Source organism: Oreochromis aureus, linkage group 19, assembly GCF_013358895.1.
Source record: "Oreochromis aureus strain Israel breed Guangdong linkage group 19, ZZ_aureus, whole genome shotgun sequence".
NCBI classification, from domain to species: Eukaryota; Metazoa; Chordata; class Actinopteri; order Cichliformes; family Cichlidae; genus Oreochromis; species Oreochromis aureus.
In genome coordinates, this window is record NC_052960.1 from 21,290,319 (window position 1) to 21,314,844 (window position 24,526).

The following is a 24,526-nucleotide window of genomic DNA, read 5'->3' on the forward strand; positions in this document are numbered from 1 at the left end:
TGATGTTACTGAATTATTATTAAAGTAAATTTGTTTGAGAAACCATATAAATTGTAGCTCGTCAAAGCAGAGTTATCTTGATTTTTTATTACTTCTGCTAAGGAGGTTACGTTTTTGGTAGCATTTGCGTGCACGTCATTCTTCCTGTCTGTAAACACAATAGCTGGAAAAGGCTTGAGAGACTTGGCAGGGGTGTAGAATGATGTGATGTTTAAAATCCATTCAAATCTGGCTTACACCCACCAAGGTCTTCAGGGTCAGCTCAATGATTTATTGGTCAAAAATGGACAAAAAGCCTTATGACCTCATTAAATACTGTGATGACTATGAGTCTTGTGTGTTGTGTCCTGTCAACATATAGAAAGCAACATAAAACAATAAAAAATATCTTGTCACATTTGACCTCTGACCTCAGCTTCAGGGTCAAAACATTGATCTGAAGGCCAAAGTGTTACTATGTTTCTTGCTGTCAGTGTTTGTAATAATAACATAAGGGTATATAAAGAATGATATATATGTACATTACAATAACAGGTTATAACAATATGAATACATGTTCCTGAATGAGTATCATTATTTTCTGGAAAACAAACCTCAAGATTTTTATTACTTAACATTTAATCGAATTTTATTAAGTAATCAATTTAATGCTACCCATAAATAGCTATAGCCACGTAAATAAAAAATAATAAAAAATAATTGTACTCAAAACATAACAAAAGCCTACAATTTGCACCTGTTTCTACTGCACTACAAATTTCTTAAACTACATTTAAAAATACAAATTAAGCTAAATAAAGATATACACAATATAATACTTTTCCGTTTGTTTTGACAACTATTTGTTAGGATGATCTATGACAAAATAACATTTTATTTAAATTAATACATTTGTTTTGAATGCAGGGGTCGACAGAAATGAACACACACAAACATGCTGACAGTTTTTCTTCAAACTGTGGTAAATTAAAAGCTTAAAATGTCAAAGAAAAATGATTCAACATTGCAGCGCAAGATTGATCAGTGATGAACCAAATCCAGTTCCTAAAAACCGTGTATCCACGAGGCTAACGAGTGTGGGGTCAGCAAGTGCATACTGTGTTAACAAAATCTACCGTGAGATGTTCTCTTATTAATTAAAGGCACTTATTATACTATATTTCCCTCTAGTGGGCTTACTTCTGAACTACACCTACCTATTCACACCTTTCCACATTGGCCAAACTTTAAATGCGTTTATTCGCAATCTAAAAAGCGTCTCCCTGATCTGGTGATATGTTATACCCATGGGTGTATTAAGGAAAACTGAAATGTACAAACATAATATTAAACAATATTAACAAACATTATTTTAGAAAAATCTCAAAGAAAAATTCCTAACATGCCAACATGACCCTTTCAGGGATCCGTAGGTATCCCTACGACATCCCAGAAGGATTTTGGGAAATTTAGTTTATTCTTTAATCGTCCATCGTCCACATAAATACGTGGATGTATTACACAGGAATACATCTCCTAGAAGCCAGCGTGTCTCAAACGTGTTTCATTGACTCGAGCTACAACCTCCCGTAAGGTGTCGAGCTGCTCCTAATGTAAAACCACTGATTAATTAAGCGGTAATTGTAGACTGTTAGCTCCTAGCTAATATTATTCTAAATGTCGCCATTGGACCAGCGGCGTACTTAGCTAGAAAGTTAGAGCGGGGGTTTATTGAAGAAATTTCTCATTAAGTTGGGGACAGTGTCACTGATATCATGTGTTGTAATTTGTTGAGTAGAGTAGGTGGGACGTTCACTGTCGGTATCGCCTGTTTTGACACACAGCTTTGAGAAGTGCTGCTAGCTGTTCAAACGTTTCTTTCTATTAATATCCGTGCTGAGTCTTGCCCCTGACTGCGCAGTTAGGTATCACCACATATCATATGGTTAGGTAGTATCACCCAAATACTGATTTACCTGGTGGGACAGGGATCTGGTCGTTTGTATTACGGGGTTATTTTCCTAATGGCAAAAGCAGAATGCACTCCAAAGTGGAACACCTTAGCACTTCGGAACAGGAAAACATGCCCCACACCAGAAAAGAGCTTTCAGACCACATTCACTCCTGTGTCCAAGGACAAGAACAGTCAAACTGCTGGACTCTTAGCAGGAGGTGACACCCAGTCCTCAAACGGACCATCTGGTCAGTTTGTGGCTAGAGGAAGCATTGAATCTCCAAGCAAAGTGCTGCTGATGCTTGTGGCAGGGCTGTCTTTTTCTACACGCCTCTATAAGTTAACTGAGCCCCCTCATGTGTGGTGAGTGACATTTACTCCATGAAGCAATGCTTTATCTGAGTCTTGTTTACAAGATGAGTGATTTGGGTCTTTCAGCTGGGATGAAACTCACTTTGGAAAAATGGGGAGCTACTACATCAACAGGACCTTCTTCTTTGATGTCCACCCTCCTCTTGGGAAGGTGAGATGGCAGAGTATGTCTTTGGTCTGTCTTCATGCAAGGCTCTTCAGTCCCGTACCTGTTGACCTTTGACACTCTGTTGCAGATGCTGATAGGGCTGGCTGGTTACATGAGTGGCTATAATGGCACCTTTCCTTTCATAAAGCCGGGAGATAAATATGAAAACCAAAACTACTGGGGGATGAGAGGGGTATGCTGCTTGTCACTCTTGGAAAACTGCTTTTTGGGTCAAGATATGAATTGATCAAATATAAGAAGAATTCCCAGTCTGACACTCTCTGATTTCCCTGATAAAAAATCCTGGTTTATCATACGCTTCTTAACAGTAAATCTGCTAAATTAGTTTGCATGTTAATACAAAAAAAAAGAGTTTTTGTGCTGATCTCAGGGGCATTTTCAAGCCTTTTCTGAAGTACATTTTCTGCGTAATCACCAGTTAACCTAACCCCACAAACTGTATCTTTCTGGATTGTGGGAGGAAGCCAAAGTACCTGGAAAACATGCAAACTCCACCCAGAAATGCCCCAGTAGGATGGTCGATTTGAACCCAACGTTCTTTCTGTGAGTTATTGCTAACCACCATACTAATTTTATGCTCTTTTTCATAAAGTCTGTCAATTTCACAAGTATTGAAATATACCCTCTGGGTCTGTGCTTATGAAGAAAAATGTAAATATTTCAAAAACTAATTTTGGGAAAATGTATAATGCCCCTAACTTCATCACAAAATATGGATATTTTATATGCAAACCTAAAATATTAGAAAGCTCAAAATTGGTGGTTTATCTATGAAGAAGTGTCTCAGAGATGGTCAGACTGGAAGCATGTATGCAGTCGACATGGAATGACCCTTTTCCTAATTGATTGCCGATACAGTTTTAATAGACAAATGTAAGAAATACCTAAGAGATGAATTCAAGGTGCTGATTTGTTTGTTCTTCCTCCTTTCCTGCAGTTTTGCGCCGTGCTGGGCTCCTTCCTCCCCATCTTTGCCTACCTTATAGTGTTGGAGCTGTCTAACTCCTGCACCGCTGCTATCATCGCTGCTACCTTGCTCATATTTGGTAAATCATCATTTAATTGTCTGAATGTTGAAAGTTGCTATGGATTTCTTACACATAGCAACAGTATGTAAGCAGTGAAGAAATGACTGCAGTATGACTCAGACTCAGAGTGACTTAAAAATGATTTTCCATCCTGGTCATTGTCTTCCCTTTCAGCTGATATCTCCTTTGATTACTGTGTATGTTGAGTTGAGGTGAATCAATGTGTTCAACACCTTTCTGACAGACACTGGCTGCATCACCATCTCCCAGTACATCCTGTTAGATCCTATACTCATGTTTTTCATCATGGCAGCAGTGCTGAGTATGGTGAAATTCAACCAGCAGAGATATAGGTAGGACACCAATGGAATCTCAGTTTGTCAAGAGTGAAAGGTCCACTATGGCCTGTTAATAATATTAACTGCTTTCCTTCTTCCCTACTTAATGTTTTCTTTTCTTTTCTTTCTTGTTTTTCCAGGTCCTTCACTGCCTCCTGGTGGTTTTGGCTGGTACTTACTGGTATAAACCTTGCTGGGGCTTTGGGGGTAAAGTTTGTGGGTCTATTTGTCATCGTCCTGGTGGGACTGAACACAATCGGGGACCTATGGAGACTTCTGGGAGATATGAGCCTCTCGCTGGTAAACAGCAGGATATTTCTAAGCTTACTGGTGCTGATATCGTCAGTGAATATTGGAGGTTTGACCGCCCTTTTCCTCATGTTTCCTGGCACCAGGTTGACATTGCAAAGCACTTCCTTGCTCGGGCTTTTGCACTCATCCTGCTTCCCCTCATCCTCTATGTTACAATATTTGCTGTCCACTTTGTTGTGCTGAACAAAAGGTGAGAATGGGTGTTTAATAAATACACATATGTTGACATTTACCGCATTATGTGAGTAATCACTATGTTTTTTTCTTGCCAGTGGACCAGGAGATGGTTTCTTCAGTTCGGCCTTTCAGTCTCGTCTAATTGGGAACAACCTACACAATGCATCTATGCCTGAGTGTGAGTTGCAAACAGAGCTCTAAATAAAACCAAATGTCACTGCAGCTGTGTTTACTTAAACGCTACTCAGAAAGTGGAAAAAGAGGTCAAAGAGAAACGTAGACATTCCTCTAATATGATAGCCAGATGGGCTGAAAGGTTTGCTTACATTTTACTGTCCTGGGAAAGTTTTATAAGGATTTCACTATCAAGGGTTTAATCCCTTAAGCGGTTGGTGCAAGGACCACTTGTTACTTCTCAAAACATTTCAATAGGCACGCTGAATAAATGTAATTATTTTACTTGTTTCCATGATGTAACACTTTGACATCAACTGTTGCTGATAAATGGGAAATCTATCGTTAATTCAGCATTTGTTAATAGTTATTTACCGTAAATGTCAAATGATATATTGATTACTAATCATTATTTACTAATTATTTGATCATTTGTTTGTAGAACGCAGTCTGAGTCTTTATTACAAAGTCGAAGCCGTTGCAATACTACATTACATCCCAAAAAATTATGTTTGTGATATTTGCGGTGGCATAAATCACAGTAGACTTGGAGACAGCAATTTGGGTTCTGTTTCGCTCACTGCTAAGTTCTGTTTTCATTTTGTGCTTTCCTCTAACTGTTTGGTTTGGTTTCGGGAAAGGCTGTGGGTCTGGTTACAACATTAGTTGGAAGACAGATCGATCTCATTCTCAGGATCAGTGCAAAAGCAAACCTAACGGCTTTGACTAAATGCATTTCTTAAGGACATGACTTTTAGATACTGTTGATCTCCTACAGTTAGTTTTTAGACCTGGCACTACTTCTTTTGTCCACCACTTGTCCAGTTTCCTCTTTTGTACTGTTCTGTAAGATCACTATAATATAAATATTATTAAATGTAAATTAATTGTTTAACAGTAAAATAATTGGACTTTATTAAATCACTTAGCTATTTAAAAAAAAAGGACAAAGAAGAGAAAAAACACACACAAATATTAAACACCTCCACCCTCCAGAAAATACAAAAAACATTATTATGTCAGTATAAAAGTTTTATTTTGATTGTGTGCATTATGTGGTTATGTGAGACATAAACAAAAAAATGTGTTTAATTTAATCTATTAATTTACATTTTCTTACGATGGTAGTGATCCTATGATTTGTTGTTTTTCTCTGCAGATCTGGCATTTGGCTCTACCGTTACAATAAAAAACCTCCGTATTGCTGGAGGTTATTTGCACTCTCATTGGCACTTATACCCAGAAGGAGTTGGCGCAAGGCAGCAGCAGGTCAGGCTAATTGTTGAAAACTGAAATATTTTATATATTTATATTTGTAGTTTCTTTGTTTTTTTAACTTTAAATGTTTTCTTATGATTTGTTTGCTTACAGGTGACAGCCTACCTCCATAAGGACTACAACAACTTGTGGGTGGTTCACAGACAACAAGATTGTGAGGAACTGACATTGATATATTTAACAATGTTGCCAAAGACAATGTTAAAATCCAACTAGGATAAGGAATTGTTGTTTTATTGTTTATATCTATTGTTTTGTTTTGTTTTTAAAAAAAAGCTCAATCTGGCAACCCTGATCTTGTTCGCCATGGTGATATCATTCGACTGGAGCATAAAGAGTAAGTATTATGAATGACAAGAAAAATGCACATTTTATTTAAAGTGATTCAGTCTCAGTTCCTTCCCAAATCTCTTTGTGTGTGTGTGTGTTTCTTTCAGGACAACACGTAACCTTCACAGTCACCTCCATGAGGCGCCTCTGACCAAGAAGCACTTCCAGGTTACAGGTTATGGCATTGTAAGGAAGGCTTTAACATAACATCTGCACTAAAAATACAGATTCAGTTGGACTTGACATATTTATTGCATATTCTGTTTTGGGGTTTTATGGGTGTTCTGTACACCAATACTAAAATTGTTTTTGGTCTATTCTTAGAATGGCACAGGGGACGCCAATGACCTGTGGCAGGTGGAGGTGTGTGGAGGTCGGAAGGGTGACCCAGTAAAGGTGCTGCGCAGCAAAGTTCGCTTTCTACATCGAGCTACCGGCTGTGTGCTTTACTCCTCTGGCAAAACTCTTCCAAAGTGGTAAAACTAGCATACTTTTAAATTTGAGATGAGTTTGTACACAACAGGTCAAAACGCACTACAAATGTTGTTTCTGTTTAGGGGCTGGGAACAAATAGAGGTGACCTGTAGTCCCTACTTGAAGGAGACCCCAAGCTCTCAGTGGAACATTGAGGACCATATTAATCCAAAATGTATGATCAATTCATTCAATGTATTCCTATTTTGTGTTTGCACTTCTTGATGTCAGACAGCAGCTAACATGTTGTGTATTGTGTGTTCTGGCAGTACCCAACATTAGTCTGTCTGTGCTGAAGCCTAATTTTCTGGAAATCTTACTGGAGTCCCATATTGTTATGTTTAGAGTAAGTAATAATAAGAGAATAAATAAGCTCATCTGCTTTAAAAGAAAGTGCGTCTTCATTTCTTTTCTTTTTATTTTATTGTCTTTTAGGGAAATAGTGGCTTAAAACCCAAAGACAATGAGATGAATTCAAAACCTTGGCACTGGCCCATCAACTACCAGGTGCATTACACTCTATATAAAATCTATTTTAGTTATATATATATATATTTATATAAATATAAATTTATACCTTTTATCTTTTAACTTAATGTAATTTGTTTCCGTGAAGGGCTTGAGGTTTTCAGGAGTAAATGCGACAGAGTACCGCGTTTACCTGCTGGGGAACCCTGTAAGTTTGTAAGCATAAAAACAATCTCATTTAACCAGCAGATCAGTGTCCTCATGGTGAAAATGGTTTTCAGGTGGTGTGGTGGATAAATCTGGCCAGTTTGGGGTTGTATCTCACCATGGTGGCAGTGGCTTCCATAGCCACCCAAAGAGGTTTTTCACTGGGCCAACAAAGAATAGGTATGGTAAATAATGGTGGCTCAACAGTATGCTTTTGCATAGTGACTTTAAGTAAAGTAGTATTGTCCTGTGTTTCAGAGCATTCTCTTGTGCTTGTGAGAGGAGGTGGACTGCTGATGCTCGGTTGGCTCCTGCATTATGCACCTTTTTTTACGATGGGTCGTATCCTCTACTTTCATCACTACTTCCCTGCAATGCTCTTCAGCAGCATGCTAACAGGTACCAAACTGTGCTGGATTTCTGTATTCCAACTATAAAGTGCAGAGGGGAGTGCAGAGGTACAGAAGTGAAGTAGAAGCCACACATAAGAAGCTTTTTTCAGCAGGTTTGGTGGGTGAAAGTGTAGCCAATACTTCACTTACAACTTACTTCACTTCATGGCTTGCATTATAGCCGACAGTGTTTGGGACACAGTTATCTCAGTTTTGCATACTTGACTGACAGTTGTTGCAATTTTGGTTAAATAATTGTATTTTTTTCCTCCAGGACTGACGTTAGACATCCTTTTCAGAAGTGCTGACCTTCTACTCCACCCACCTTATTCTCATTGGTTCCAGCGAACTGGGCAGCTGCTGCTTCTGTTTAGTATTCTTTACAGGTGAGCTGAGTACTATGAAGAATCAGCTTGTTCTTAACACTGTCAGAAACAGCCTATCATTACTGTGAGATATCTGCTACATAATGTAGTTCCTTATGATAGTCCATCCATTGTTTTATACTTTGATTGATGCTCTTGATGCTCCTAATGGTTTAATAAGCCATGACGTTCTTGTAGCTGTGGATGAAAAGATTATGAATTATTAAAGGATTGTTATTGTTTTGTTGAGAGTTAATGACAAGATTAATACCTACAGTCCATCATGATTGATAAATCATTTAAGTTAAAGGAAGCAGGTGCTCTTAATATGCTACATATTGTCATGTATATCATGTAGATGTAATACAGTTTTCAAGTTTGGATGGACTATCATACAGATATTCTAATAGGATTACAACCTTCTCATCTGGCTCTCAGCAAGAAGCTTCTCTGCTAATTCTTACTAAATATGAAAAGAATAATTACACTGAGGGTCTTACATGAACTTCTTGCTGCTGTGACTTTAGATCTCATAGCCCATTTTAGCACATGAATGAAAGTTTTTCATCTACTTAGTGTAACTGACTGTGATCCATTCACTGTCTGTCAGTTTCTACCTGTTTCATCCGCTGTCCTATGGCATGACGGGTCCACTAGCACACGAGCCGGGCAGCGCCATGGCTGGTCTGAAGTGGATGGACTCCTGGGAGTTCTAGTCTGCTTTGCAGGAAGATGACACTAATGATGTGACTTGCACCAACTGTTCTGAATATAAGGGACTTAAAACTGACAGAGTAGAGTGTTTGCACATAGAAGTGATTCTTAAAAGGTACTGATTGAATTTGTACGTGTCTTAGTATTTGTGTCACAGCATTTGCACCTGACGTTGTCTATCATGCATGAAGAATGCTTGATAAGGCAGACCTAACTCAATGCAATGTGAAAGCCAGATTGTGGTGTAAGTGGGAATCTTAACTTCGTCTCTGAGAGGCCTTAACTAACATCACAACTTCTGTTCCTAGATTTAATGTGTACTGTAATTCAGAACAATAAGCTAAAGTGCCTGAAAGGAAAAAGGTTTTAAAAAGTAAGTTTTAAAGGTTTAAATGCTACATGTCCCTGATTTTTGTTTTTTAAATTTTGTACATAGTTGGAAGCTATTAGACTGTATTTTGATTAGGGATTTTCTGATTTTACTCATTACTTAGTATTTTGGTACTGTACTTAGCCATTAGTGCTTTGTTACACGCTATTTTTACACTAGGTAAGACTATTACCGACTCTGTGTTTACATTTTAATGTGATCAATAAACAGTGATCCTGCATTCTGTATCTTTACTTATAAAGTTTTCTGCTTTAAGTTGAAGGAAATCTTTAAATTGTTTTTATGTTCTGTACAATAACATGAAGCATGTCTTTATTATTATATTGAGTTGAACCTTTTTTATTTTACTGAGATTAAAATGATATTTTCAGTGTTGATAATTAAAATATGAATCACCACTTGAGATATCCCCAAAAGCTCAGAAATGTGTAGAAATCTGATAAAAGTCAAGAGTTCAAAGTATCATTCCAGAAATACCCCTGTAAAAGTAATAGGGTATTGATTGTTTTAAAACATTTTTGTCCAAAATTTTAATTCCATAAAAATTATATCCAATATAATTACAAAAGGTCAAAATATCCTTAAATCTGAAAACTTTACACTGCTTGATATACAGGGAGTGCAGAATTATTAGGCAAGTTGTATTTTTGAGGAATAATTTTATTATTGAACAACAACCATGTTCTCAATGAACCCAAAAAACTCAATATCAAAGCTGAATGTTTGTGGAAGTAGTTTTAGTTTGTTTTTAGTTTTAGCTATTTTAGGGGATATCTGTGTGTGCAGGTGACTATTACTGTGCATAATTATTAGGCAACTTAACAAAAACAAATATATACCCATTTCAATTATTTATTTTACCAGTGAAACCAATATAACATCTCCACATTCACAAATATACATTTCTGACATTCAAAAACAAAACAAAAACAAATCAGCAACCAATATAGCCACCTTTCTTTGCAAGGACACTCAAAAGCCTGCCATCCATGGATTCTGTCAGTGGTTTGATCTGTTCACCATCAACATTGCGTGCAGCAGCAACCACAGCCTCCCAGACACTGTTCAGAGAGGTGTACTGTTTTCCTCCTTGTAAATCTCACATTTGATGATGGACCACAGGTTCTCAATGGGGTTCAGATCAGGTGAACAAGGAGGCCATGTCATTAGTTTTTCTTCTTTTATACCCTTTCTTGCCAGCCACGCTGTGGAGTACTTGGACGCGTGTGATGGAGCATTGTCCTGCATGAAAATCATGTTTTTCTTGAAGGATGCAGACTTCTTCCTGTACCACTGCTTGGAGAAGGTGTCTTCCAGAAACTGGCAGTAGGACTGGGAGTTGAGCTTGACTCCATCCTCAACCCGAAAAGGCCCCACAAGCTCATCTTTGATGATACCAGCCCAAACCAGTACTCCACCTCCACCTTGCTGGCGCCTGAGTCGGACTGGAGCTCTCTGCCCTTTACCAATCCAGCCACGGGCCCATCCATCTGGCCCATCAAGACTCACTCTCATTTCATCAGTCCATAAAGCCTTAGAAAAATCAGTCTTGAGATATTTCTTGGCCCAGTCTTGACGTTTCAGCTTGTGTGTCTTGTTCAGTGGTGGTCGCTTTCAGCCTTTCTTACCTTGGCCATGTCTCTGAGTATTGCACACCTTGTGCTTTTGGGCACTCCAGTGATGTTGCAGCTCTGAAATATGGCCAAACTGGTGGCAAGTGGCATCTTGGCAGCTGCACGCTTGACTTTTCTCAGTTCATGGGCAGTTATTTTGCGCCTTGGTTTTTCCACACGCTTCTTGCGACCCTGTTGACTATTTTGAATGAAACGCTTGATTGTTCGATGATCACGCTTCAGAAGCTTTGCAATTTTAAGACTGCTGCATCCCTCTGCAAGATATCTCACTATTTTTGACTTTTCTGAGCCTGTCAAGTCCTTCTTTTGACCCATTTTGCCAAAGGAAAGGAAGTTGCCTAATAATTATGCACACCTGATATAGGGTGTTGATGTCATTAGACCACACCCCTTCTCATTACAGAGATGCACATCACCTAATATGCTTAATTGGTAGTAGGCTTTCGAGCCTATACAGCTTGGAGTAAGACAACATGCATGAAGAGGATGATGTGGACAAAATACTCATTTGCCTAATAATTCTGCACTCCCTGTAGGTCCCCCTTGAAAATAATTACGTATAATATAATACATTGCTTTGGTCGCAGGTGTATAAACATATTCCTGTGGTCCCAAAGTTATATTGTTAGTTTAAATGTAGGAACCGAAGTCACCCCGATCAAAATATAACCATCAGTTACTTAGTGTTCGTTGTATATTTTTTCTGATTTGAACTTAATACTGGGTTCATGCTCCAACATTATACCAGCGGGCCGCCTGGTGGCGTGTTTCTGAAGTACACCACATACACTCGTCAAATGTCAGAGCTGCTGCTGCCGCTGCCATTGGCTGTCGTTTATCACGTGATTATTGTGAAGATGGCGTCTCCAAATGGAGGTAAATTCTAATTCTTTACCCTGCGACGCTGTGTATAAAATGTAAAATTGAGATCTTTAAGCACATTAAACCGTTAAGAACTATAATCCTGTCTTAGTTGAAGACCCACAGTAAACAGAATACGCATGTTAGTGCCGTATTTTTGCTGTTTGGACATGTTTTCCCGTTGGCTAAAGCCCTCACTAGCCCCGGTGTTCGGTCCAGTAAATGAGGAAGAAGAGCGGGTAGCAAGCTTGAATTCTGTCGTGTAGTCTGACTCACAGAGCTGAAGCTGTGGATGCTGCTAGCTAAAATATTAGCTGTTAGTTACTGCTGTACTACTAACAGGTTAAATCATCCCTCCTTAGACCAGTTTCATAACAACTACAGTGTTTTTGTTTCGGTTGTATTTCTTTCTTCTTCTTTTTTCCAACGTTTTTTTCTGTGTTGTACATCTCGTTACTCTTATTAATGGGAGCTGTGTACTTGAAATTTATCATTTTGTATGTTTAACAGTAAAGCGCCGTGTGTTTTACAGATGACTGTAGACACTCACTGTTGTACCTCTTTCGTAATTTCATCCATACAAATTGAGAGTAATTTGACCCAAAATTTAACATTGCAATCCATCCAATCTAGTCTCTGTGTAATTTGACATACCTCAGCCTTTTCTCCCCTTTTCCTCAAATGCACATTGCATTCTGTAAATATGCCAGGTTTGGGGGTAATAGCTCTTTGGGTTCCTTGATGTGCAAATGCTAATTTATATTGTCAGTCCGTGTTACATTTGTCATTTCTTTGTAGACTCAGCTGAAGAAATTAGAGAAAATTATGTTTTGCAATTGGCTGCTAGTAACAAAGTGCCTAATACCTCTTGAGTTAAGTGATTTTGTATGCTTGAATGAATTCATAGATCAGTGTTAAGTGGCTTGACAAACAATCCTCTTAAAATGGTCACGTATTAATGATTAGATGGAAAATAAGGGGAAAAGTAACAAATGGCCAAAGAAAAACTTTGAAATATCTTCACTAAATCTGGAGAACTACTGGTCAACACTGGTCAAAGTCTGGTTCAGTGGAAGGAAAATGTAAAGAAATGATGGGTGGCTCAAGACTTTTGCACTGTACTGTACATGGCATTAAACATGGAAGAAGATGCCTGGGGCTGTTAAAATAAGGTGTTATCACACGATTTGCCCAACAGACTGGCTCTGACCCAATTTTCTGCCTGTATTGTCACTACTGTGTGTAGGTCATGTTACTGCTGAGCAGATAATGGTACACAGTCAATCAGTGTTTGTGAAAGTTTGTGAAATACATTGCTGGAAAGCTGGTAAACAGCCCAGCATTTTCCACTTTTTATATAATTGTGACATGCTGTATGTATACATCGACAACTTCATCATCCCTCGTTAATTCTTAAGGCTATTACGTCCCTGTAATTTCACTGGATGGATGGAACACCACCATTCTTACTAAACATAGATCCTTATCTGTTATTTTTTAATGGAGCGCCTTGTGACTTATAAGTCCAAAATAAGGTTTAGTGACTGTGAGTACCATAGAATTTGATATAGATGGGACCATTGTTATTCTATAAGAGACAACTTGCATCGAAATAGATTTTTTTTATTATATGATAAAGGTGATCATTCAGCACAGCTATGTATTGACTGTAGGAGACTCATGTTTCTCTGAACAAGTGAACCTGAATCATGCTGACAAAGCCACTTATTCAGCATTATTCAGTGTTGCAGGGAGAATGGAGCCTATCACAACTGTCACTGGGTGAAAGATACCCAGGGATTTTTTTTTTTTTTTTAGTAAAGATGTTTTTCTTCTGTAAAAATCCATCCATCTATTTAGTGCCACTTACATGGTCAGGGTTGTGGGGGAGCAGTCTTAGCAGGGATGCTCAGACCTAGCTCGTCAGATGCCTGAACCACCTGAGCTGGCTCCTTCTGATGCAGAGGAGTAGCAGCTCTAAGGGAACGCTGAAACATCATTTCACGATGTCATTCTTGCATTTGTTGCCCACAGTTCATGCCTCGTGGTTACAGTAGGAACATAAATCTACTGGCTCTAATTTGTTTTCTTTGTCTCAATAGGTGATGATTTTGAGTCATCCTTGCTGAGTTTTGAGAAGTTGGATAGAGCATCCCCAGACTTGTGGCCAGAGCAGTGTAAGTTTATCTCCTGCTCCTATGTGACTGGTTACCGTAGCATTTATTATGCATAAATTTTATTATTCTCTGATCTCTCATACAGTACCTGGAGTCGCAGAGTTCGCTGCATCTTGTAAAAATGTGAGTTAGATTCAATATGGCTGAGTTTGAGTTACACATTAGAAACATAAATAGGCTTGTCACACTTCATGATGCGTGATCTGTAACTCTTTATCACAGCCCATCTGCAATTCACCCCCAAAATGGATGTCAGATCTGGAGAGTGAGGATATTGAAATGTTGAAAGGTTAGTCCAAATAGCCAAAATGATGTTTTTTTTCCCAGACAGATTTTTCAGTTTACTTGTTACAGTTGGTGTTAAACAGAAAGACTTGGGGGCAGAGGCAGACTTACTATATAATCCTGTCAAATGGGTTAACATTTTGCTGAAGTTAGGTTAGTGCTTTTATTATGGGTCTTATTATCCTTCTGTAGAGCTGGGTAGCCTGACCACAGCCAACCTGATGGAGAAGGTCAAAGGACTTCAGAATCTAGCGTACCAACTGGGCTTAGAGGAGTGTAAGTAAACAAACAGCACACACATGCCAGTGTACAGATAATCCAGCCTTTATACCTTTAAAATCACTGAGAGCTCGAAAAGGATGTGGTCACATGTTACCACTAGATGGTGCTCATAGGCCTCTCTTGGGTTTTGCTTCTCTGTCTCGAAGAAGTAACTTCCCAACATCTTTAAGAATCATAACACTGAGAAATCCCAATAGATTGACTTCACGTGGGCCTGTATGCTTTTGTCCAAAGACAGGAAAAAAAAATTGAAAATGTAACTTCAACTCCCGAAGCTTGTGTCTAACAGGAAGCATGTTGACCTCAACGTCTTAAATACCGTATTTAGGGTAATATTGTTAAACTTGAATGGTAAGAAAGAAAAGTATGCCCAGAGGAGACAAATGCACAAGCATTTGATGGATGCAAAATCTATTTTTAATCCATTCCCCCAGTGCCACCATTGTCATAATCCTTGTGGAGTGTGGATTAGAGAGATGTAGCTAAGTGCTCATATTTCCCGAAGAGAAAAATCGGTTTTAATTTTTCCAGTTTAGAAGCATGCAAGTGGTGGAAAACTGTGATATACCCACGTCATGGGAATACAACCTTAGCATTTTTTATGTTTACAAATATACATGGAAAGTTTGCTAACTCGATAAAATTACCACCTAGGGGCAAAATGGTCAGATTTTGGCTCAGTTACATTAGAAGTGCAGTACTTTGTAAAAGTCAATAAAGACAATCTGAGCCAAATAATGCAAAAAATAATATGGATAGGCTTTGATAAAAATTTGAAAGCAGCACTTGTTCAACTATCTAACAATGTGAGATTTTTAGATGGTTGAGTGATTTTAATGGCAAAGATTTGCTACAATGCTCTGATCTACAAATGTCTGTCGGTACATAAATATTAACAGGGTGCCTGTGCTTTAGTTGCATAAGCCATAACTTTAAAATCTATTTAGTTGAAAAATGTCTGATCTCCCGGCCTTTGCCTAAACCAGGAGAAGCATGTAATCTGGCTGGTATAAAGATGCTAGCTGTCATAGGTGCAGGACTGCAGGCTTTGCAATCATGTCATGTACCCTGGGATGACGGGACACAATGACGGTTATTATTGGTGTCAGAGCAGCCCTGTAATCGGTGCCTGTTTAATGCTCTCTGGTTTAATTTTCTCCTTTTCCGGGCTGTCAGGGGAGGCCTTGTAAATCTCAGCTACTTTTTCATCATGTTTGTGCACTCTTCAGTACCCGTAAACATACTCCGCAGAGGCATGGCAGAGCGAGGGCAGAGGACAGGATTTACTGCCCTCCCCCCTTCAACATGTGGACCATTAAAGTTGGAGCTGGTTAATGGCAGAGCACAATCAAGTAGTGAAAACCCACCCACCCTACTGCAGTGAGAAAGGAGATTTGAACCTGAAATTTCCCTTTTCCTAGAATGCGCTTAAGCAGCATTAATGTAGGTTTCTGCTTTTTCTAATATTTGTACATATGTATGTAACATGGATATGAGGGGGATAAGGACACACCCTCCTCCCACAAGCAACCCAAAAAAAGGGCTGTGTGATGCTGGCCCAGTTAGTCCCAGAGGGTTTGGCGCGTGCCTATTCCTCAGGCCCCATCTGTTACTCCGCCCCATGATGAATACCCCTGTCGTGGGCCACTGAGCGTGGGCATCAAGCCTGTGGTCTCTAGGGAAAGCTGAGGACTCTGATAAGTGCTGTTATTGGAGGTAATTGAAAGCTGAGTGTTCCTTTGGGATGCACTGAAGGGCCTCAGCTACTGAGACGACTGGTAACATGGCTGCTGGAGCTGGTGGGATTTTGCACTCTCACACTTGTGGCCTCAACTGACTGCCATTTAACATGTCTTCCCTAGAATGTGTCATTAGTTCGTGTTATTGCAGATTCATATTACACAGAACAACAGAAAATTTGTTGTTGTTGTGGTTGTTGAGTGTTTTCATGAACGTATAACAGTGACATCAGATGTCTCTCAGCAGTGGTTACTATAATATATTCAGAACATGCACCCTCTTAAAGTTTTAAAGTTAAACTAACTATATTTTCCTCCCTCAAAATTGTGTCAGGTGGTGGAACTGATCAAAATAATTTTGTCATCTCCACATTGCTATAAAAATTGTAAGGAAAAATATGACCTATAATTAAATTCCCAAAAAAGATTGATAATTGGAAAAAAAAAAGAAAGACTGCACGACTCGTTGCCTTCTGGGTGTGCAATCATATGTCGTGGCTTCTGTTGCACCCTGCATTACCTCTCTCCTGCCATGATGCCACCTAGCACATACCCCGGCCAACCCTGTTGCATCTTCTTGTGTGAAGGTGAGACTGAAGGTCACCCTTCTGACAGCTCCTAATGGGGCTTCATCCACCACCTCCTCCTCCACACCCTTAGGATCAATCTCCGGCCTATTAGAAGCATGCCGCTGCTGAATATGATTGCATTCACTGGGCCCCACTAGTGCTAATGTGCCTCCATCAATCCATCAGGGCGGGCTGACCGCAGGGCGGGTGGTTATGAAGTACCTCAGCTGACAACAGCTGAATGAGGAACAGAGGATACCTCCCCACCACCGCTACCACTCTTCCTCCTCCTCCTAACCTCTGCTAGTTCCCTGTGCTACTCTTTTTACCTGTCCCCTGCTTTTCTTTGGTCTCATAGTTACAATGAATGGCAGCGTTGTGGTGCATCTTATTCACAGTGGCACCTCATGTGTGCTGAAAGTAAAAATAAGGATCTAGGATGGTTCAATTCTTACCTTCTTAATCATCTTAAACACTTAGTACCCGTCGGCTTTCTGTTATTAGCTTTCTGAAATTGGCTCCCGCACAGGCATTGCTAAAATATGGGTGGGTCTTATTTCGTTACTAGCACTAATAATTATACATGTCATCATTCGTCATCTTGAAAACTCTTAAGTAGTTCAACAGACATATTGCAAAAGGCTGATATGAGCATCTCCTTCCATGGTAAGCATGTTGCAGCTGTATCTGACAGAGCTTCATCATATCTTATACAAGAATCAGTGTTGGGGCTGTGAGAGAGGCAGAGCTAACACACAAACACACATACACATACTCACTGCCTGCCTGCCTGCCGCCTCCCTGAGCAGATCGGAAATGACACCTCATTTCCATAAAGGCATTAGGAATTCATTGGATTTTCTTTCCCAGCTAATCATAGTGCGGGTGTAAAACCTTTTAGGCTTTTTAATGAATGATTTTTGACTGATTGCCTATTAATAAGGACACCTCTTGAACAGGCATAGGCTGGGGCAGGGGTTGGGAGGTGCAGATGTGTTTGTTTTGGTGTGTGGATGTGTGTGTGTGTGTGTGTGTGTCAGCCAGGCGAAAATGCATTGGAGGAGGAGGAGGAGGAGGAGGAGGGGTGGGCCTCTCTCGGTTGGGACATAAAGAGGAACCAGTGGCTCCCCTGGGAAATCACAGCTCGTGTCTGCATCTTAAATATCCCTGTGAAGTATCAATAAGTGGGTAATTGAATTTTGAACACAAACATGAGCGTCAGGTGTATGTGTAGCAAGGCGGGGGTGTTCAGCGGGTGCGTTGGATGAATATGTGTGCCTCCAAGTGTTTCCATGCTTGAGTGTTTGTGTGTGTCATTTCCTCTGTGTCTCCCTCCTCCCTGGGGACAAGGGCAGTGAAAGTGGATGTTAAATCCATTAAATAAAGCTTACACCCCGTAATAGCCGAGCACCTCTCGGAGATGGTCATTGAGGGTCAGATAAGTCCTCTTAACGCTTAATGAAAGTGAATCGGGTCCGTCAGACTTGGGGTCTACGACTTCAGTTAACCCAGGTGGTCATCGGTCCTGGCTTCTAACAGGCATCCGGGAGCTCACTGGGAGCTTGCCATTTGGGCGGTGGGAGTGGGTGGAGGGGGGGAGATTTGGGTTGGGCAAAGTGATGATTACTCTCATTTTATACACAGGGGATTGGTAGGAGGGGGGCTGTTACAATGGCACGCAGATCACTTGTTGTAAATGAGAGGAAAGTGAGATGTTACACCACTGCGTTTCCTCTGCATTTTCATTTCAGCCACATGGGATTTGGCAAGTGAGGATGATTTACCAGTGTCGAGCAGAAAATTGCAGCAACATTTAGGTTGCAACAGTGCAGGCTCTGATGCTTCAGAGGACATATTTCCTGGCATACTTAGCCGCTTGCAGATATAGGTTAATCTCCATTGTTTCAGTGTACCAAATCAGAGCCAAAATCCACATCCAGAGGGTATGGGGCTGATGAGGTACAATTTCTTATTTTAAAAAATTGCAAATCAAGCCAAGGGGAATGTTTAATTTAGGTAAAATTGACATATACTGTATGTTGTGGCTGTGTTTGATAAACTACCATAACATATGATGATGGAATCTGTGGCCATTAGGGCTAAATGATAATTAGATGGTAACAAATCAACAGGACAAGGCGATGGCCCGCAGAATCCATAAGGTGCCATTTAGTATGGATGGTAGTCGTAACAAGATGCTGATTAACTTAGTGCAAAATTAGTGATTGACCTTTCTAATCAACTAAACAAATCTCTAAGTCTCCCTAATCAGTATTGATCTGATCTCTTCGGGTGTATGACAAAGCCTGTGTGTATGTGTTTGTGTGCGTTGGTCAGCAAGCTTTTGAGTGAGTGTGTGCTTGTCAGGTGTTCTGTAGTGATGCTCTTTTGTTTATTTTCCAAAAATGAACAGCTATTGGAGTCTCTTTTGATCAGTCATAGAAAGTCTAGAAAAGACAGATCCAGCAAAATAAACATTGTAATTAAGATCAACCACCTATCGTTACATTTTATCTGAGGTACATAATTTCGTCTGAGTATGTTTGCAGTATATGGCAATCTTTGTGTGATTTTTGGGTTGTGAGGGTACCACTTTGGTCCATCTATACTTTGTAAACATGGATGCTGGGTCCAAAATCCAAAATCAGTTACAGGGAAAAGAGAACATGGACATGAAGTAGAAAACAATGAAGTGCAAATGCAGTCTGAATGGGAGAAGACAAAGGCTGTCTTCAAAATTCTCTTGCCTACTCAGTCCTGCAATAAAAAATGTGATATAGTGCACTAACTAGATAACCACTGCAGACAGCTGTTAACATATATCTTCCCTTGCAATAGTTTTTGTCTTGTCTTTCCCCTCAACCCCCAACCAGTCATGGCATCTGGCTGCTCTGTCCTGAACCTTGTTCTGATGGAGGTCTCTTCCTGTTAAAAGGGAGTTCTTCCTTCTCACTGTCACCAAGTGCTCGCTTATATCTGATTGTTGGAGTTTACTCTCTAATATTGTAATATCATTACCCAACAATATAAAGTTGTTTCAGGTCACTCTTGTTGTATGTTGGCGCTAAAAAATAAAATTGAATTGAACTGTGTGACTGAGAGATTTCGTACTTTACTTGGATATACTATCACTCCACAAACAGGCAGAATATGAATCAGAATCAGAAGACTTTATTTATCCCCAAGGGGCAATTAACAAACAACCGAGCAGCATATGTTGAAGATAAGGACAATAAGAACAGGCAATAGGAGTGAAATAATAAATACACAGAATATACAGTGTATACAGTTCTAATTCTTAATAATAATTCTTATTATCCCTGTTGCATAAACAGCAGAATGCTGCACCACATTTAAGGCCATAGACTCTACTACGTTGCTGTTTTTTTCTGAACATTGTAGCTGTCATATCTCTGAGCATTTATAAAAATTCTGTACATTAGTATATTACAGACGCATGCTGGAGACTGCAGCTGTAACAGTGCTGTAAATTTTCAATGGAATTGCAGAGTAACATCGCTCATGCAAAAGAGCCAAATCCTTTAAAATAATAGCAATAATAGTAGTAGCTCTCTTGTTTTATACTGCAGATGCCAAAAGCTTCAACTGAAGTCTCAAACATACTCTTAAAACTTGTTTTAATAGAGGATTTTTATGAAACTCATCCTGCTTGGGCTACTGCATTGTTAAAACATATGAGGAGTGTTAAGCTGTTTTGAACCAAAAATAAGACAGAAAATACGAAAAATATAGAGAAAAAATACAGACAGTTTTTGTGGATATTCTCAGATTTTGTTAACTTTTTTTCAAACATACTGGCTTTTGTAATCATTTAGCTTAAGGTACTTTCAGCTTCAGCTGGGCAGAGCCTGTGGTATGGCTGCAGACAGTCAGTGGTCCTACAATGTGTAACCGTATATTTAGTTACAGTTTATTCTCACTTTGCTTTTTTTTTTTAAAGCTTTATCGCTAACACACAGAGCCCCGCACGCTGCCATCGCTTCTCGTTTTATGAAAATAAATCCCACATTACTATTTCATAACTGATTTATGTGTAATGGGGTCTTTAATGTTATGATATTAGATATTTGAGTTTCTATCTGAGAAAGGGGAGGCTGGAGTGAACCGTAATTAATGAGACATTCAGCAGGGCGAGTAATCTCAGGAGAGGCACTGCTACCTTTGATCTGTTTTTGATCTGTTGGAGAAAGTGATAATAAGAAAGAGAGAAGCATTTCATGTTAAAAATCCAAATATTAACTGCTGCCCTTTTACCGTTCCTTCTGATGCTGCTTCAAATAATAGTGACACCATCTTTCTGCCAGTTTAAGGGTCATCCCAGTGTAATTGCTTTCCCTTGCCTAATTTTGATGGCTTCACTTCAATCTAAAGAATCCTATGCGTGGCCAGAGGTCTGTTGATGACTCCGTTTAGGGTGATTTGAAGAGATGGAAAATTGGAAAATGGACCCATCCCATTCCAGTTAGCATCATCTTCAACCTAATGATGGACACCTCAAGGTGACATGGCCCCCACGCCCAGATGCACCATTATCATTCCACCCTGGGCAACTCATCTAAATTACTAACTGCCCTGGCTTTTTCATTAGCCACATTGGGCAGAGGAGGCGGGGCCCCTCTGCACCAGCACACGCAGACACCAAACAGTTAGTCACAGTCTTCTTTACAGGCGTTATGAAGATGGGTGACTTTATGCTTAAAGCCCATTTAAAATAACTTCTGTCTGCTGCTCTGTCATCATTTATTTGTCTGATGTACAACATTTGTAACAGTAAAGAAGGCGATCCAAGCTTTGCGCTTTTTAAAATCTGTAGTTGAAGCAGAGAGGCTGATCCTCTTCTTATCTCGAGCAGAGTAATTACTGTACCTAGAAGGTGCCTCTGTGCGGTTTATGATGATGCTGCAGGAAACTGTCTGTAGTCTCTATATTCACACTCGGGTTTGTCTTTGATAGAAAAGCGTCAGCAATGATTGGTCTCCCAGAGAAAGCCATTTTAATAAAGGATCTTCAGCAGGGACAATTATGTTTCAAGACTCGGTGCCAAGATGCTGGCAAAACCTTGTTCACTGAATCCCACTTGAATACATTTCTTTATCTGGTGCTATAGTGACAGTAAGCGACAACGTTGGTGTGTTGGTAGGGTTGGTCTTAGTGTGTGGATGTGATAAAATTGCTGTTCATTATACACATTTCAAATTGAATAGCTCACACTCTGTTATAATGGAAAATCTAAAAGGTATGAAGACTCATCTCCTGTAGATACAATATCTATTATGCTGTTTTCCAGCTCTATTTTTTTAATTCTCACATTCTATTCTATTTTCACAGTTGAAAATAATCCTCCTTACTGGGCTCTTCTCTTCTGTCCTTAATTCTCCCTTTTTTTCTGATTGGCTGCCCCTTAATAACGGAACATTTTAATAGCAAGTGAGGCTGCTGCACTCACCGTGTATTATGTTTCAATTTCTTCTCATCTGAAGCATCAGCTTCCACAGAGTTAAATTATAAGAAAAAAGGGAAGAAAACCAACAGATTTAAGAACAGTTGTATCCAGAGTTTTAACTAAACTAGTAACTCACAGTCTTTTAGGACAGTGTGAGATGAGGCAAAACACAATCTTTGCTTCTTGTCTGAATAATGTAATATTTCTTAGGATGACCTGTCACAGCCCCTTACATTTATCAATGGGACCTACTAAGTTTCATTGCACAACCCTAACAATGAAGCCTTCACTCACTCAATTATTCATCTTAAACTTGAATGAGTATTATGTTTCTGTTAGTGTCTATCAATGTAATCATTTTTGCTTCTTAAATCACATACACATTAATGCTTATATACATGCATAGGTCTAAGTACCTGTATTTCACTAGTGAGGCAACAATTTTGTAATCACAAGACTCTTTGGTAGCTGCGTCTCAATTTTATGTTGATTTTCATGTCCTGAATGAACAGATGTTTGTATAAATTGCCTCCCGATGTGACACTGGAGATATTAAATACATGCTTTGCATTACTAACAAGCTTTTCTGAAGTTGTTAGAGCTGTAACCAAGTGTTGCACAAGACTGATTTGTTTCTGATTTGAACAACTTACTAAGAAGACTGTTGAAAGGTGCTTGACACTGTGCTGTAGTTTATCTAAAATGTGTTTTCTTGTTTTCCAGCCAGAGAAATGACCAGGGGAAAGTTCCTAAACATCTTGGAGAGGCCCAAGAAGTGATTTATCTTTACTTTTTCAGCTGACCGAAATTTTTGGATTTCACAGTGATTGCAGTCGTTGCATTCACCAGTACGCTGTGAACATGTTCAGACCTTCACAGTGAAGTTCAAGGACTGCATTCTGATTAAATAGAGCAAAATGCTCACTAACATTGCTGATGTGTTCTCATCAGACTCCTGTGTATAACTGCTGTTCTCTAAATAATCTTTTTTTCTTTTTGAAAGTTCTTACTTTTCTCTGGATTACTCCCTGACTTGTAGATCTACCTTGATTAAATGTTCCCTATTTATTCATACTTTTGAACATGATCCTTTTTTTTTTTTTGCAGTTTGTGAAATTATATAATAAACTGTTAAAATGAAAAGATCTTTGCTTTTAAAAAAAAATAAATTAAAGTCTCTTGTGAAGTGATTACGTTTGCAGCCAAAGGAGCCAACTGTAGTGATGCAAAAGTTTTTAGAGACTGTTCAACTTTTAATTAGGGCAATAACTTCATGCCTCTGCCACTCCACAGAGTGCAGCACCTCTCTGCTGTGGACATGTAAGGAGCTCCGACGTGGGAGTGCTTTCTCGGCTATCGGGGCATGTTTTCTTTTTAATGAGCATTGGAAGCAGGGTCCCCTACACAAAACATTGCGTAAAAATAATATTGCTCATTGTCATCGCCGTTAATAAGAGTTGACATAATTACTAGGACCATTTCTTTTCTAATTAGCACACTTCAGCGTTGTCGGAGCTAGCGGCCGGGCAAAAAGAGAATCAGACAGGCATGCCGAATGGGAAACAAAAAGAAGTCCATCCGCCATAATTAGGTAAGACAATGCCTCGGACTGTTCTCGGCTGGAGATGTCGCAGGGGCTCTGGCCGCTCACTCCCAACAAGTTACACTTCTCCCCAGGCCGCTAATAAGCCCCCAGTCGTCTTTCCGATTCACACGGACAGAGGCCGCCATTGCCTCACTGGCTTCACCCCTCGTGACCTACACGGACCCTGGCTCACCCCTCCGAAAATATGTATTCATGCAGCACTTTGGCTTTGTCCGTGTTTCTTACTGGAGTGTCCTGGGACTTGCAGTCTGGCGAGCCGCTGACGCAGTGTGGATAGAAAAGAAGCCCAGCCCGTCTTTATTTATGGCCTCAGTAAGCTGAAGGCCTGTGCACGCTTCTTAAGCTGGAGTTTTTCGTTCGGGTGCTGAGAAACATTAGAAATAAAACCAGGGATTTCACTGAAGAATTTTTTTTAGATGTGATCCCACCAAGTGTTACCAATGACTTGTGACGTGGTGGCTTTATGAAGTTAAAGCATTTACTGAGTTTTTAGATATTTTAAAGCCACAAAAAATAAATTGAGGGTTTCCGGATTTATCGTCTCTATTCTCTTTTCGGAAGGCCTTCGTTTATTAATGTATTCAATAACTTTAAAGTGCACTACACTTCCTAGGTTCCTAACGTTTGCTAAAAGGTGAAGCCCCTCTACATATAAATATTAAAAACTACTTTCATATTGTCTGTGAAAGCCCCCACACAAAAATGTGTAATAATGTTATTTCAAAGCGGGACAAGTTAACAGTTTCTGAGGGGATTGGTTGAAATCATGCAAATTCTATTCACATTA

At 39.5% G+C, this 24,526-nt stretch overlaps 2 protein-coding genes across 3 annotated transcripts; both read left to right on the forward strand.

The window, feature by feature from the left end:
- The first annotated feature begins 1,443 nt into the window (after positions 1-1,443).
- pomt2 (protein-O-mannosyltransferase 2) lies at positions 1,444-9,342 on the forward strand. Of its 2 annotated transcripts, XM_039603780.1 has the most exons (22): positions 1,444-1,568; positions 2,115-2,296; positions 2,372-2,456; positions 2,542-2,646; positions 3,412-3,520; positions 3,747-3,855; positions 3,981-4,140; positions 4,236-4,342; positions 4,425-4,507; positions 5,663-5,772; positions 5,875-5,935; positions 6,058-6,118; positions 6,219-6,297; positions 6,436-6,587; positions 6,669-6,760; positions 6,855-6,931; positions 7,021-7,092; positions 7,202-7,261; positions 7,335-7,440; positions 7,519-7,659; positions 7,927-8,038; positions 8,628-9,342. In XM_039603780.1, exons 2-22 carry the CDS (start codon positions 2,232-2,234, stop codon positions 8,731-8,733), a joined length of 2,052 nt encoding a protein of 683 aa, XP_039459714.1. In that variant the 5' UTR covers positions 1,444-1,568; positions 2,115-2,231; the 3' UTR covers positions 8,734-9,342. The 2 variants fall into 2 exon arrangements, with proteins under 2 accessions (XP_039459714.1, XP_031598236.2); XM_031742376.2 differs by having other exon boundaries at positions 1,444-2,296.
- A 2,165-nt stretch (positions 9,343-11,507) lies between these two features.
- Positions 11,508-23,207, forward strand: lin52 (lin-52 DREAM MuvB core complex component). Its single transcript, XM_039602885.1, has 6 exons — positions 11,508-11,632; positions 13,720-13,794; positions 13,880-13,917; positions 14,017-14,083; positions 14,272-14,355; positions 22,857-23,207. The coding sequence occupies exons 1-6, from the start codon at positions 11,554-11,556 to the stop codon at positions 22,910-22,912; spliced, it is 399 nt and encodes a 132-aa protein (XP_039458819.1). The 5' UTR covers positions 11,508-11,553; the 3' UTR covers positions 22,913-23,207.
- The last annotated feature ends 1,319 nt before the right edge of the window (positions 23,208-24,526 follow it).